General features: G+C 49.0%; 1 protein-coding gene across 3 annotated transcripts in view; it reads right to left on the bottom strand.

The window, feature by feature from the left end:
- The window catches only part of Col15a1 (collagen type XV alpha 1 chain), a 108564-nt gene that overhangs the window by 15961 nt on the left and 76064 nt on the right, over positions 1-16539 (bottom strand). For all 3 annotated transcript variants that reach the window (XM_027930846.2, XM_071600770.1, XM_071600769.1), the window contains 9 exons: positions 15899-15961; positions 13537-13605; positions 13392-13427; positions 9458-9511; positions 9304-9363; positions 5967-6035; positions 5810-5851; positions 3375-3420; positions 373-453 (listed from right to left, as the gene is read on the bottom strand). In XM_027930846.2, the coding sequence (XP_027786647.2) occupies positions 373-453; positions 3375-3420; positions 5810-5851; positions 5967-6035; positions 9304-9363; positions 9458-9511; positions 13392-13427; positions 13537-13605; positions 15899-15961 (520 nt within the window). The remainder of the gene's footprint in view (positions 1-372; positions 454-3374; positions 3421-5809; positions 5852-5966; positions 6036-9303; positions 9364-9457; positions 9512-13391; positions 13428-13536; positions 13606-15898; positions 15962-16539) is intronic.

Raw genomic sequence — 16539 nt, 5'->3', positions numbered from 1 at the left:
ATAATCCTCAAAACAAGAGCCTTCCAGATGGTAAACATGGTTACTTCCTAGAGGAGGTGACCCTGTATTGATTTAGTTAATTGGTTTGGTACTGGGCTTGGAGGTGGCTATGGCCCCAGTTTGGGCCCAGCCACCCAGACAAATCCCTGGGACTCTCTGGACTTCATTTTGCATATAAGACATGAACAACTGGAATTCTGGTTTCTCTTGACAGTGTTCCATCTTGGATATGCCAGGCCAACGACTGGGTCTTACTAGAATTCAGAGAAGCTTATGGTCAGGGTGGTAATGGCCTTCGCCTTACTCTGTGATGCCACTGCAATTCTCAGGAAGAAAAGTCAAAGGCAAGACCAAGAACAACAGTTGCAATACCTGGTGGTCCTTGGGCTCCTTGGTCGCCTTTTTCTCCTTTTGAGCCAGGAAGACCCCAGGATCCTTTCTCTCCTTTAACACCTGCCACCAAACACACATGCATTTAAGGGGAAAATCACCTTTATTCTACCTAAAGTCTTGCATAGACAAGTTTTCCAACTGAGCCCTTTTAGCAGTGTCTACTCAAACAAACACAGGCTTGCTGAGAAATCAGCAGGCATAAAAACCTTCACTACAGATGGATAGGGCAGAGGCAGCTGCATCCACCCAATTCCCAAACTTGAGAAGCCGGCACAGCTGGGGAGACGGACCCAGTTCATAGCAACACAGGCAGGATGCAATAACTGCTATCGTGGAGAGGTCAATGGGTACCACGGGAGCCCAGCAAGGGCTACAAAGAACTCTCCCTTGCACCGTTTCATGAACATAGACTGAGACTCAACATTAATAAACCTTCCACGCTCATTTCATCTGGGCCTGTGCAGTCTGGAGGTGTGGGGAACAGAGGAGGAATCCCCCAGGAGGGATAAGGGAAGACCAGAAGGGGGACTAGGGTGCTAGTTGGAAGAATGAACACCAGCTGTGCATGACGCACCTGCCAACCAGAACAGGAAGGGCCGCCTCAGCCCAACTGGCCTCACATCCTGGCCTTCTCTTCAATTCTTGGTAGGGGAGGAGCAGAGAAGGGGGTCTTGGGAAGGGAAGTGATCCCATGGGGCACCAGAGGTGAGACAGTGCCTGATGGGAGTCAGAAAGGAGGTGTACCACATCTCCCCAGGTCCTACCAGTGCTGGGGGAGCTACCTGAGACTGAGGGACTGAGTAGTGGGGACATGGGACACCTGATGAGACAGTAGTCAGAGGTGACACCAGACAGTGTTATGGTTTAGATCTGGAGTATCCTCCAAAAGCACTTGTGTTGAAGGCTTGTTCCCCATGCAACAATGTTCAGAGGAAGGGGTTCTGGGAAGTGATTGCATCATGACCTCAACAGCGAATTAATCCATGGATAGCTGAGTGGACTACTGGGAGGCGGTGGAGACAGCCGGCAGGTGAGGCTGCCATAGCTGAAGGAAGTAGGTCACTGGTGGTCTATATTTTGTCCCTGGATGCTGCTCCTTCTTCTCCTTCCTCTTCCTCTCCTCTTCTTTCCTCCTCCTCTGTTGAGAGCCACAGCCGAAGGGGCCCCAGCAAACTTCCAGCTGCCAGCAAACTTCCAGCTGCCGGCTGATGATTGGCTCACAGCGGCCCCAGCAACATCTAGCTGATTGGCTCCTCTGCGGTGATGCTCATTGGGCTGTTTCCCTGCCCTTTCAGACCACGGAGCTGCTCATTGGGGGACTTTTTTGGGTCCGCCCATGTGACCCAGCCAATCGGCCTCAAGAGCAGGAGGATTGTGGGAGGTGGAGAGAAACTTGTGGGGGAGAGAGAGGCTTGTAAAAAGCCGGTGGTGGCAGTTGAGGCTCTGAGGGTTTTTCCTGAGAGGCTGTTTCGTTTGGCGTGTGTGGTTCTAAAAATAAAGTTAGTTTCTTTTGACAAGTGGCTCCTGATTGTGCCCAGCCAGACTGCGGCACTCCTCCTCTTCTTTTTCTTCTTCTTCCCCTTCCTCCTCCTTCTCTTCTCCTCGTCCTCCTCCTTCTCTCTTTCCTAGCTATCATAAGCTGAGAAGCTTTCCTTCACCACATCCTTCTGCCATGAAGTTCTGCCTCACCTCAGGCCCAAAGCAACAAAGCTGGCCAACCATGCACTGAAGCCTCTGAGACTGTGAGCCAAAATAAATCTTCCCACTCTAAGGTGTTCATGGCAGGTATTTCATCCAGAGATGGAAAACGGACTAACACAGACCATGAGCTCACTACGCTGTCAGGGCTGCTTGCCTTGAGGGAGCAGTGACCTCCACCAGGAAGCCCAAGGACAACCACTCACCCACCAGCACCAGCACGTCCAGAATGTTCTGTCCTCCCTCCTCCCAGGGGAGTCCCACAGGACAAAGGAACAAGTGGGGGTCTGAGAAGGCAAATCCAGCTCTACCTCTTCCTCCCCAAGGGTCCACTGGGCACCAAGGGAAAGGAGAGCCTCACGTAGGATCTGAGCAACAAGGTTGGAAATAGGCTGGACTCAGCAACCAGAAGTGCAGGAGAACCAGAGGGTCAGACATGGTCAGGGCAGGGTGACCAGAGCAAGCCAGAGGCGAGTCGTGGGGGTGGGGAAGGACCTACTGTTGAAGCTACAAGTGTTCAGACTCCTCAATCACAAGGGGGACATGGCCATTCAGAGTATGTGGGGTCAAGGGGAACCAGAGTGACCTCCAGGCCCCTGCCTCCTGGCCTATCTGTCTGATGTGCCCGAGAAGCTGCCATGGATAGCCATGAACATGTGGTCATTGACTAATCAAGCCCTCCAGGCCAGCATTCCTTACCCTTCCTTGCACTTACACCAAGAGGCCTGGTGAAATGCGGGTTCTCATTAGGTAGATGCAGGGTGGGGCCCGAGGGTCAGTATTTCTAAAGAGCTCTTCCTGGGAGATGCAGGTGTTCATGAATGCTCTGAAGCAAAGGTCTCCTGAGCTCTCCCAGTCCTTCCCTGATTAGTGCTTGGTGTATTATGCTACAACTAATTTTTAATAATAGCTCTCACCTCACATATTCTAAGGGCCTGGGAGGCAGGAAGGGCAGAGAATTCACCTGTCTCAGCCCAGGGCACACGATGACACTAAGCAAGGGGTTGGCATCAGTGAACATCTGATGAACAGATGAACAAATGAGTGACCCAGCAGGGTGCTCCCTGCTACCTAGGAGGCTCAGCCACGTTGTGAAAAATAGACAGATGCTTAACAAAACCAAACAGAGGTGACCCTGTGGCCTTGGCTCAGCTGCCACCCAGGCACCCAGTCACACCTCCACCTCCTCTGAAAGTGCCCAGCACTGGGTATTTGCAAAGGAGCCTCTTCAAAGGTGCTGAGTAGAGAAAAAGAAAAGCCCACAGTGAAGAAAGAGTGTGTACCATGGAAGGTGATGAGCTCGGAATCTCCAGGATGAGTGGTACCAACCTGGAAAGAGAGAAATATAGGATCAGACCCTGGGCACCCTGCCCTGGCATGTGTACACCCCGGGGGGACACTGTCCTGGGGGCATGTGGCAGAAAAGGTGATGTTATGAGACAGAACTTGCTTTGACCCTGGCCCACCCCCCACCCCACCAAAGCCCTGAGCTCCCCAGTAGCCCTCAGCACCCAGAAATCCCAGTAGGAGAATCATCATGCAATTGGGTTGGGTAGAGAGTTGAGATCCACAGGCCAAAAATCTCAGCAAAGGGGAAATCCAAGGTTTTCAAGTGACAAGTCATGGCAATGTTGGTCTGGCCCCAGATGAACCCTCTTGGCTTCCTTTTCTATCAATGAGTATGGACCCCCCCCCCCCACTGAGAGATCAAGCATCTAAGCCCAGTCCTAAAGCTGGCCACTCATCAGAGCTGCTATTGTGCATTACCAAGGACGAGCATAAGGGACTGGTGCTGGCAGAAACGAGAGTCAGTGATGGAACACTCATTAGACCAGGGATTATTCTGAATTGTTCTGAGTGTCAGAGCCCTAGGGTGCAAACAGCTCTTTCCCAGAGTCCCACATTCCCTTGTCTGGTAAGAGGGGGCCAGCTGCAGCCTGGCTTTTAGCAGCCCCCCTTCACCTTCTCCCCAGGTGATATGTGGAATCAAAATGATCCAGGATTCTTCTGTGCTTATGGGTGGGATCATGAGCTGCTCAGGGGTCACCAAGAGAAGATGGGGGGAAGGAAGAGAGAATCTGCCAGCATTTCTAAGTTAAGGATAAAGACTGCAGCACCCAGGTGATACTTGCGATGATGCTGCTAAGTTGCCCCACTGTAGGTGTGAACTGCAAATGGTTATGGCGTTGCAAGGGCTGAAATCAGAAGGGCGTGCAAAACGCTGGGCATGAGAGGAAGCACTTCTGCCTGAAAATGTCCACTCTGAGAGGACGTATCCGTGCCCCAGCCCCCATAGTGTCCAGCCAGCCATCATGAAATAAACAACCGAACAAAAATGCCCTAAGCCAGTGTTTGGCTTAAGTAACTCCATGACCCCCAAAGGCCAAGGTTACTGCAGAGTCCTAGAATAGGTTATGGGAATCACAGTAGCATTTTCACAGCACTCTACAGTTTGTCAAGTGCTATTCCATGGCCGGCCCACTTGAAGCCTGCAATTGTGTATGTTGGGAGGGGCTTCCGGCACCCACACGCTGAGGGACCTGGGGCTGGCCCACTGCCTCTGAAGGCTGTGATGGCTCCTTCATGACAAGGAGGTGGTCATGGGGGGGGGGTCTCAGGAGGGACTCTCTAGCACTGATGCTTCCTGTTTCTCACTAATAGAAACATACACTGGGTTGGGGGTTGTCTTCACAAGGATCTGGGAGCCAGCAACTCTCTTTGTCACCTTATACAGTAGGATCTCATCCTCTGCCTTTCAGGCCAGATCTCCCGGGCTCTGGACTGTACACTAGGATGCTTCAAAGTTCAAACACAGACAGAAGTCAGGAAAACACTCAGCTAAACCGCGTCATATTGAAGCCTCTGAGCCCAGCCTCATCACCACCTCCAATTATGAATCCACTTCAAAGAACATTTTTAAATTGTCATTTGCAAACCTCAGAGAGCAGAGACCACGCCTGTCTTGTTCACCCGCTTCCCCCGGGGCCTAGCAGAGTACTTGGCTCTGGGTACATGCTCAATAAATATTTGTCAAATGAATGAGAGAATCATCATGCATCGTACTGTGACTCAGGCCTGCCCAGGCCCACCCTCCAGGGCTTCCCCACAGAAACAAGACCTAATAATGTGCATGAAACCCCAGAGTGCTGACTGGCTGGGGGACCCGGCAAGGGCCTGACCCCTTGGAATCACAGTGTCTGCACTGGCTGCCTGGGACGTCAGATGGGAATTGTGGGCCCTGCTCCATTGTGTCCCGAGACCTTGGACAAGCTAGTGAGCTTCTGTGAGTCATTCTGTTTCCTCATTACAGAGTGGAGGGATCAGCCCTGCCTCTCAGGGCTGTGTTCTGTGCTGTGCCGTGACGTGATCGCTGAGAGGGATGGAAGGCGGTAGTTACAGATTGTAGCCCCAATTCCCAGTGCAGAAACCACAGGTTGGCTTTAGTTTTTTTTTTTTTTTTTAATATTGCTCCATGCATGAAGCTAATGTGATCATACTGATAAAAGACACTGTTTTATTGATCATACTAAAGACCAGTGTGAGCACCCAAGACGACCCTGAAAACTAAAAGCTTATATCCTTGAAGGGTGTACCCATAAGTGATAAAAGACATCAGAAGATGCTCAGAGGTGGAGGGGCCCAGCACGGAGGCTGATCTTCTCTGAGTTGCTCTCTGTGCAAAGCCCACCCTTGAAGGCAATGGCCACATGCTACTTACGGGTGTTTTGCAGTGTGGTCGGGCAGGTACTGGGAAAACGGCCTGTGGGAAATAGAAGGAGAGAGGTGAGGCTGTCAGGGAACTGGACTCCAGCTCATGCCAGTCTGGTGCCTGTTGCTTGATCCTCTGGGAAAGTCCCCCCAAAACCCCAACTCACCCCTTTGATGTTAACCACAGCTCCAGGTGGTCCAGGGGGGCCTGGAGGACCAGGTAGACCAGGGGGGCCCTGAAGGGAGAAAAGAAGGGCCACTGCTGAGTTGAGGCTGCTAAGAGGGTAGAGGCAGCTGAAAGACACTTCCTCCAGGCTTTGGGCACAAAGCAAGGAAAGAAGGGTCCCCTGAAGCCACCAACTTCTACCTTGATAGGTGGACCTGTCCACAGAGCACTTCTACATCTGTGACCTCTTTGCATCTTCCCAGCAAACCACCAGGAAGACAACAGTATTGTCCCTGGTTGATCCATGCAGATAAGGAGGCCCAGAGAGGGGAAGCTACCTGCTCAAGACCACACAGCCACTGACAGCAAACCAAGATTGGAACTCAGAGTCTGACTCCCAGAGAGTGTTGAGTTGATAGGAAGCCTACCAGCTCTCTATCAGTGCATCCTTAGCGTGGAGGGGCCTGAAGGAGAGCCTCAGAAAGACGAAATTAAGAACAAAGCTCATGTTGAACAGCATAGTCAATTTCAGCCTGGCCTTAAGATCATGCAAAGTCTTCTCATCCCAGCCTGGAGGAGGACATGCAGCGGGTGGTGGGTACTGACAGGCAGGTGCAAGGAGGGCTGCACTGGTCCTCTAAATGGAGGCATGGTTCACCGGCTCCAGGAGGCTCGATGAGCAGGAGCCAGACCCTTAATACTTTAGGAAAATTGGATTTCTGAACACATAAAGTGAGGCAGTTGGATACACACAGAAGCAAAATGGACACAGAGCTGTGTTTGCCTCTTGGTTTGGTGACCTTCAGTGGCAGCCCTAACTTCTGTAGGTCCCATCCTCCCATGTTCCTGGATGGGCAGAATCAATATTATCACAGTGGCCAGACTACCAAAAGCTTTATACAGATTCAATTCAATCCCCAGCGAATTACCAATTCTTCACAGAACTAGAAAAAGCAACTCTGAAATTCATTTGCAAAACTAAGAGACCTAGTATAGCCAAAGCAATCCTGGGCAAAAAGAGAGATGTTAGAGGTATCACAATACCTGACCTCAAAAGAGACTAGAGTTAAATAGCATGGTACTGGTACCAAAAACTGACATGAAGACCAACGGAACAGAACAGAAGACACAGACTCAAACCCTCATGGATACAGTTATCTGATATTAGATAAAGGTGTCAAAAACATTTATTGGAGGAAAAAATAGCCTTTTAAACAAATGGTGCTGGGAAAACTGAAAATCTATATGCAGAAGAATGAAACTGGCCTCTCTCTCTCACACACCCTGCACAAAAGTGGATCAAGGACCTAGGAATTAGACCTGAAACTCTGCAACTGCTAGAAGAAAATGTAGGTCCAACACTCCAACATGTTGGAACAGGAACCAAGTTCCTTAACAAGACTCCTAAAGTGCAAGGAACAAAACCCAAAAATCAGTAAGTAGGAGGGCACAGAATATAAAAAATTTCTGTACAGCAAAGGAAACAGTTAAGAATGTGAAGATAGAGCAGACAGAATGGGAGAAGGTCTTTGCCACCCACACCTCAGATAGGACATTAAGATCAAGAATATATAAAGAACTCAAAAAACTCAACATCAAACCCCCAAATAATCCAATTAATAAACAACAGGCAAAAGAACTAAACAGACAATTCTCAAAAGAAGAAATACAATTGGTCAACAAATACATGAAAAATGTCCAACATCTCTAGCAATCAGGGAAATGCAAATCAAAATTACATTGAGATTTCATCTCACTCCAGTCAGAACAGCAATTATCAAGAATACAAATAATGATAAGTATTGGCGAAGATGTGGAGAAACAGATAAGGTTCGCTCACACATAGTGGGTGTAGCACTAGTTAGTATGGAAATTTCTTTAAAAACTAGGAATGGATCCACCATATGATCCAGCTCTCCAAGTCCTCAGTATAGATCCCAAAGACCAAAAATTGCCATACTATAGGGATATAGGCATATATCAACCAAGGTGCCCTTTGACAGATGAATGGATTAAGATAATGTGGTATAAATACTCAATGGAGTATTACTCAACCATAAAGAAGAATGAAATCATGGTATTTTCTAGAGAGAGAGTGAGAAAGGGAAACCATGGAGGAGTCCATCAAAAAAGAAGGTTCAGGGGCTGGGGTTTTGGCTCAGCGGTAGAGTGCTTGCCTCGCATGGGCGAGACCCTGGGTTCGATCCTCAGCACTATATAAAAATAAATAAGTGAAATAAAGGTATTGTGTCCAACTACAACTAAAAAATAAATGAAAAAAAGGAAGGTCGATCAGTTGGTTAGATGAAGGGGCTCTGGGGGAGGGAGAAAAGATGGGCTAAGGGAAAAAACAGAGGAAGGAATCTAACCTAACCTTTTAATGTACCTATATGAATAAACCACAGTGAATCTCACCACCATGTACATCCACAAGATACTAACCAAAAAGAAAAAAGAAGTAAAAGTAAATGGCAAAAAGACCAGTAGAGGGAAGGGAACAGGGAGAGGGAGGAGGAGAGGGAAATACTGGCGACTGAACTGGAGCAAATTATATTCCATGCTTTTTAAAAATTTTGTCAAAATGAATCCTATTGTTATATATAACCAAAAAGAAACAATAAAAAAAAAAGGAAAGGGGAAAAAGAGAATATTCAAAATCTGTAGAAAAAAGGTTTTATATTTTTAAGCCGAAATTTCTTCTTTTGTGACATAGTATTAAAACACATTTTTGGAAAAAAAAAATCCCCCTATGTAAAACAAGGACCCCACAGAGTGTCTGATGGGCTGGTTAGTTATCACCAAGATGATGTGGGCCACTGCCCTTACACTTTGCACAGTGTCTGGTACACAGTAGGTGCTCAGTACACACTGGTTTTCTTCTCTGAGAGCCTCGACCCTGCTGCTTCCCCCAGCATCCACCATCTTGGGAGGTCCTAAGTGGCGGGTCTGCCTTGGATAATCACTCATAAGCACCAGCTGAGCCCTAGTGATATGAGCACCCTGGGACTGTGTTCAGGAGGGAAGAGAAGACACCACTCTGGAGTCAAAGCCCTGGAATTTGGAATCACATTTCCTGAGCACACCCAGACCCCTTCTTCCTGGCCCTCCCTTTGGGGTCTGCACAAGGAGGCTGATGGCCCACTGAGATGTCGTAGGTGGCAGGGATCTCCTGAGAGTGAGCCCAAGGGTAGGGCTGGGTGGGAGGACCTTTGTAAATGGCAGTGGAGACAGAAGAAAAACATTTCTGAAACGTAATCTGTCAGTCCCACTCATCGGACACCAGCTCCCAACTCTTCCCCCAGGGTGACACAGGAGGGGTCAGTGGCTGTGGCACTCACCGGCATCATGATCCCTCGATCTCCTTTGGCTCCCTTGAGGCCGTTCAGTCCTGGGCGACCCTGAGATCCACAGGAGACTTTAGTACCCCCTGACCCACAGGCCAGCCTGGCCACGCACCCCCTTCCATCCAGTCTGAGGAGCACCCATACCTACCGGTCGCCCTGGAAGGCCAAATTCTCCTTTGTGTCCTGGTGGTCCTTTGGGCCCCTAGAGGCAAAACAAACCCCTGATTAGAAACTCAAAGTGCGGAGAAATGGGGACGGGAGGTGTGAAGCCTGACTCTGTGGGCAGTGGTCAGGAGGGCCCATGGGGGGGAGGAAGGAGGGCAGGGAGCGGTTTCAAAGCCCCCACCTGCCCAGTTCCTGTCTCCTGCCTCTCCTCGGCTGAGAGCACTTGCTCAGCCCCCACCACACTCTACTTTCCTGCAGGCTCTGCCCCAGCCCAGATGCTGGACCCAGCTCCCCACATTCAGGGCTAACTGCACAGCAAGAGGTCAGTCGCTCAGGGCTCAGTGCTCAGAACTCAGACCCCTGCCCTAGGTTGTGTGTCCCAGGGGTCCCCACAGACCCCACTAGGAATAACACGGCCTGCACCCCCACCAGAAGGCCTGCTTGGTGTCACTTGGCTTCTGCCTTCCTCCTACCTGTCCCGAAGACCAGTCTTGGCTGGGCACCCCTCTCCTTTGCTCAGTCCCTGACCCACGGACCCTATTTCAGTGCTGGCTTTCTCAGTCCACTTCTTGAGCTACAGCCCTGCTCCCTGCAGGAATCTCCGTGTCTTCTAGCATCTGGGATGCAGGCCGCTCAGCCCAGGAGACCATCACTCATGCACCTCTTCCTAGAACCTGCTTCATCCCCACTCCTGTGGCTGGGTCTGCTCTTTGTCCTGGGGGAAGGCAGGTTTAAACCTGCAGCCCTGCAAGTCCCTTCTTCCTGCCACCATTAACATGGCCAGCCCTTCCCCCAAAGACAGCAAATAAAGACTGTGTTGAAACAGGGTATACATAAAGTCCCTGGTTCACAGTGCTCTCAGGGAAGGAAAAGTGGAGAGAAAGAGTTAACGGCACCAGTCACTTAGTTGGTAGGTGGTAGGGTAATACTTCCCAAATGTCTACATGCACAGGAACTACCTGGGTCTTATTAAAATGCAAATCCAGCATGTCTCGGCCGGGCCAAGGTTCCAAATGTCTAACAAGCTCCCAGGGGACACTGGTGATGTGGCATGCGGACCACACTTTGAGAAACAAGACTCTAGTGAATTTGCAAAGGAGATGGAAGTTATACTAGTCACTAGGACCACAGCTAGCCCAGATGGCATCCTGATGCAAATTAAAAGGTGCCCTCACTGACTGTGTTTGGCAAGCTGTGAGCAAGCTGGCCTTCAGTGGGACAACCGCCATGCCATCTGCAGCCACCTGCTGGCTCCCATTACCGTTTGTATTTCCCAGGGTACTGGAGGCTACAGAGTAGTTAACCAGGAGTGAACGAGACTCTCTCAGTCTGCCTTGGCTCTCAGCTACCCTACTCCACAGTGTGGTCTCCTTGACCTCAGGGATCAAAGGCCTCAGAAGGTCTTTATTTTTTTCTTTGTATTTGTTCTTACTAGTTATATGTGACAGTAGAATGTGTTTTGACAAATTATACATATATGGAGTATAATGTCCCATTCTTCTGGTTGTACATGTCGCATTATATTGATCATATATGCGTATAGGATAGTTATGTCTGGTTCATTCTACTATCTTTCCTATTCTCATTCCCACTCCCTTCCCTTCAGTCCCCTTTGTCTAATCCAAAGTACTTCTATTCTTCCCTACCTCACCCTCTAATTATGAGTTAGCATTCACGTATCAGAGAAAACATTTGGCCTTTCATTTTTGGGGATTGACTTTTTTCACTTAGGATGACAGTCTCCAGTTCCATCCATTTACTGGCAAATGCCATAATTTCATTCTTCTTTATGAATGAATAACATTCAGCAGTTAGAGAAATGCAAATTAAAACTACACTGAGATTTCCTCTTACTCCAGTCAGGATGGTGATTATCAAGAATACAAGTAACAATAAATGTTGATGAGGACATGGGGGAAAAAGATACACTTATACATTGCTGGTGGGACTGCAAATTGGTACAACCATTATGGAAAGCAGTATGGAGATTCGTCAGAAAACTTGGAATGGAACCACCATTCGACCCAGTTATCCTCTCCTCAGTTTATACCCAAAGTACTTAAAATCAGCATACTACAGTGACAAAGCCACATCAATGTTTATAGAAGATCAACTCACAACAACCAAGCTATGGAACCAACCAAGGTGCCCTTCAACAGATGAATGGATAAAGAAAATGTGGCACATATTCACAATGGGATATTACTCAGAAGGTCTTTTGAGGGATGCACCGTGGAGATTATATGCGTTATTCATCAGGGACATGTGACTGTTACACAAACATGTGATCCTGAGATCCAGCTTGAATCAAACAACCCCATGTACGATGCTGCTTGCTGCCCACAAAGTTCTGCAAGAATCCAGGGCAGCTTGCTCCTTGGAAATAGTGGGGTGCAGTGGAAGGATTCTGGATATAGGGTCTGAGAGGCTGGCCTCAAGTTCCCTGCCTGCCACTTAAAAGCAATGTGACAGTGGGCAAGTTACTTAGCCTCTTGGAGCTTTGGTTTCCTTGTCCATAAAACAGGGATCCTGCTATTCACATCTTAGGGTTATGAGTGTGAAATGAGACAGCCGGGTGAGAGACCAGTATAGTGTCTGACCCACACAGATGTTCTCCATCTGAATTTTCTCCATTTTGAGGGAAGAAATGTATGACAAGGAAGTTTAGGGCTCATCCTTGAGAGAAATAATAGGAAAACTGTCCAGCTGTGTTGGACAGTTTCTAGGGAGAACAGCAAGGCCAGAAGCACCTAAAATACCATCTATTCTTAATCCCATCTCTTTCCTCCAACAGATGGGCAAATAAGCCCAGAGAAGAGGGCATGCTCAGAACAAGCAAGTAACAGATAGATTCCAAAAAGCTCAGAGAGATTTTATGGGTGTTATGGTTTGGATGTGAGATGTCCCCCAAAAGCTCACATGTGAGACAATGCAAGAAGGTTGGAGGAGAAATTATTGAGTTGTAGACTTAATCTAATTAGCAAACTAATCTTAAATGGGACTAACTGGTAACTGGAGGCGGATGGGTGTGGCTGGAGGAAGTGGCTCATTGGGGGCGTGGCTACCAGTTATATATTTGTATCTGGCAAGTGGAGACCTTTTCTGTTTCCTGATCATCATGTGAGCTGCTTCCCTCCACCCCATTCTTCTGCCATGATATTCTGCTTCACCTGGAGCCCCAAAGAATGGAGCCAGCCTTCTATGGACTAAGACCTCTGAAACTGAAAGCCCTCAAATAAACTTTTTCTCCTCTACAATTTTTCTGGTTGGGTCTATTAGTCACAGCAGCAAAAAAAACAAAAAACAAACAAAAACCTAACTAAAACAGCAGGGCTTCCTGTCAAATGGCAATCTTAGATTAACAACTGTGGTATGACCTTGAGTGCTCACCACCATTTGCTTCCCCCTCTTTCCTGGACACACAGCTATGGCTACATGTATGACCTTGAGTGCTCACCACCATTTGCTTCCCCCTCTTTCCTGGACACACAGCTATGGCTACATGTCTGAGGCCCCATGGATCTAAGTTCTGGCCAAAGAGAGTGTACTCAAAGTGGTGTTCGTTATTTCCAGTCTTCCCTGACCCCAAACTCAGCCTGCCAGGTGGAAGATGTTGGTGTGACTTGGAATCCACAAGATGGCAGAGTCACAGCAAGGACCATCCTGAGTCCCTGAGTCACTGCCTGGAGGAGAGAGGCCCAAGGGGGAATAACCACAGTGCACTTGGGAAGAGGGATTGGCTGCTACTGTGCTGGGCCCTGAGAAGCTTACGCAACTGCAGCTTGCCTTTCTAACATGTGGATGCTTTGCCACATCCTTTATATTTTCACCACTGGGACAACTGCATCTAAGTAAGGAAAGTATTATAACTTTGTCATACCCCAGTCCAGACTCAGCTGAGAGACACTGTGGCTTACCATGGGTCCTGGGGTCCCGTGCATTCCAGGTTCACCCTAAAATGGGGAGATACATACTTGTCAGTCTGAGGAACACTGTTAGAGACACCAAAATGGAAAGCCAAAGTAGATGTGTGGTGGCTTCAGCACCTGGTGACACAATTACCTTTTTCCCCTTCAGCCTTTCCAGAGGAATATCCCCCGTCAGGATGGCGCCAGGCTCTCCCTTCTCACCCTGCAATGAAGACAGCCTTTCAGTGAAGTCACACTTGTTCCTGCTATCGTGCCCAGTGGATCACTAAGACCTCTTGGGCCTGCTGCCATGATTAATCACCTCTGTCCTGCCTTCACAACGCCCTTCCAGCCCCACTGCTCCCAAATTACCTCTCACTAGAGGATTGCAACAGCCTCCTATGTGACCATGATCCCTCCACTGACCATCAGAGCTACTGTGTCATAGCACAGGCCATAGCCTCCCATAGCCCTCCGGAGCTCCCACTATGATCGATCTGCACCCTCACTCTCAACCATCCAGGAACCAGCCCTAGCATGGTCCTGCCCACCACTTGCCACATGATACCCCAACTTCTGGCTCCTGATATATCTGGTGGCTTGACTTCCTAACAACTTGACTTAAGATCTGTTCCTATCAAGTATCCTCATTCTTGTTAAAGCTTCTGAAATTGAGAAAGAGATGAAGGTAAAGACACTAGATGCCTCTTTCAACACAGGGGCCCTGTGTTTCCATGGCCAGCTTTGCCTCCAAATTCCAGGATTCTGTGCGAAAAATTACTTGGTCAGGCAAAGCTATCCCAGATGTTAGTTAGAGAAGGGGAAATGGGAGACAGGCAAGGATGAAGGATCCCACCCTCAATCCTGTCCTCGGCAGAGCCACCCACTCTCCCCAGAGGGTCCTGAGAAGACAAAGTCCAGAGAGCAAGGCCAAGTAGAGAAGCCTTCGGTCTCCCTGGGAGGTCTGATGCTGGCCCCTGGGGAGCTGGGCTGGGCCACACCAAAGCCTCCTTTCAACAGGGCTCGAAGCAGCCAGGCAGTGGTACTAAAGCGAGCAGAGCAGCCTCTTCCTCCATCCCCCAAAGCCCATGCACGATACTTGGGTCTTACCACTCCGCTGGTGAGGAAAGGCAGTCCTGAGTCCGCCAGCAGCGAGAAGAAGCAGGCACAAAAGCATTAGAGGCAAAGTGAGAGGAAGCACATGGGCTGCAATGGCTGGAGCAGGGCCACCTGGGGCATCTGTCCCCGTCATTCACAGCAGCAGAGGGTTAGGTGTCACCAGGTCCATCTGACCTTGTCACATCAGGAACAGCATTGGAAGCAAGAACGGCTCTTCTCCAAGCCAGAGCTGCCCCGCACTGTTCTCCCTGCAGGCCCTTGGCAGCAAAAGCACCCAAGATATTGACCCCATGTGGCTCTAAAGGTCTCCCAAGCATGTCAACCCTCCTCCCATGTGGCCCAACAGACACCGGAGCCTCTCTCCTCCTCTGTGGAGGCCTGTGTGGCAACATGGAGACAGGGAAAGAGATGGAGGAGGGAAAGAGATCGTCATGCTCTCTCCTCTCGGAAAGCACACTGCTGGCTCCCCATGGCAGGCTTAGGGGACGCTCAAGCCCCCTAGCACATACCCCCTGCCACCTCTCCTATCTGTTCCCCGTGTCCTATTTCCACACTCCTGCTGCTCAGTATAGGTGCTAGCACACCTTTGTGGGTAGTAGATGGAAGAGGAATGAATTTATAAATGAGTGGGCGGATGAGAGAATTCAATCCAGATTTTTGTGATCTGTTTATGGCTGTCACTTCTTTCCCTCATCTATAAAAATCACCCGGGAAGCTAATTCTAAGAGGCAAATGTAGAAGGTACAAAGACTGATTCTGTACCCGGGGAGCGCTCAGGAAGTGCTCAGCATGCTAAATATTTATTCCAAAGATTGTGGACCAAGACTGTCAACCAGCTGCAGAAGGCCCCAACTTGTAATTCTAAATATTGGCATTTGTTTTATTCATGAGCTAGGCACACTTTGATCCCTCAAGGGCTGTGAGTGTCATTTGTATAGCAGGTCTAACCTGGTTCTAGAGCTGGAGAAAAGCCCGTCCCTGGGGAGTATGCATATTCTAAGGAAGACACCCAGCAGGTGATAGACCACCCACTGCATTCAAGAGGGTGCTGAGTGGCATTCTTTTTCCAAATTATGGTGAAATTCAATTTCATGTCCCCATGGATAACCTGTGCCATGGAGGAACCCTGAGATAATAAATGTTAGGAGCTGAAGAGTGACTGCTAATAGACACAGGGTTTCTTTTGGACATGATGAAAACGTTCTAGAATTAGATAGCACTGGTAGTTACACAATGTTGCAAATCTACTAATAACCACTGAATATAATTTAAAGAAATTATTATGGTATGTGAATTGTATCTCAGAGAAGAGGAGAGCTAACATTCATGTTCAGCTCACTGGAAATGGTCAGCAAATTCCACAGCACGATCCCACCCAGACACCTGGTCCCCCTCACCTGTTCTCCTTTGAGTCCTGGAAATCCAGGCACACCAGTGTCACCTTTTGGTCCTCTAGGGCCCTGGAAGGAATTATTGGAAGGTATTGTGTTGTTTGTTAAAATGCTTTAACCAATCAGAAAAACTTCCCCCCCACCAAAGTAGAAAAATAGAGCATGCCATTCCCCAGGAAGGTAGAAGTCATGATTAGCTATGAGATTTTCTGAGATTTTTTAAGAGGTCCAGAAACTGTGGTCTAGAGAAAGTGACCCTGAGTGGCAGGAGGCCCAGAGGTCCCGGGCTTCTCTGAATGTTGGTTTCTTCCAGCAAGGAAGCTGCTTCCACTTACCTCCTGCCCCCCTGGGCCATCCTGCTGCCCACTCACCCCAACACTCACCCTCCATGACTCCCACCCTTTTGCTCCCCACTACCTATGAGATGGGGCCCAGCACCATAGCCTGACTCCCAAGCCCATCCTCCCTGCACCCCCACCCCACTGCTTCTGTACCCATGCTCATGCCACCCCTGCAGGGATGGCATCACCCCTCTGAAGAACCAAATTCCACATGCCCCAGCCAGAGGTGACCTCTTCTCAAGTCCCCCAGATACTGGATGTCTGTCACGGTGACTCACGACAGCCTCTCCAAAATGCATTTCAACA

Source organism: Marmota flaviventris, chromosome 13 (genome assembly GCF_047511675.1).
Source record: "Marmota flaviventris isolate mMarFla1 chromosome 13, mMarFla1.hap1, whole genome shotgun sequence".
In the NCBI taxonomy this organism is placed as follows: domain Eukaryota; kingdom Metazoa; phylum Chordata; class Mammalia; order Rodentia; family Sciuridae; genus Marmota; species Marmota flaviventris.
Note: the sequence above shows the minus strand (reverse complement) of the source record. Positions and strands in the feature narration are given on the sequence as shown.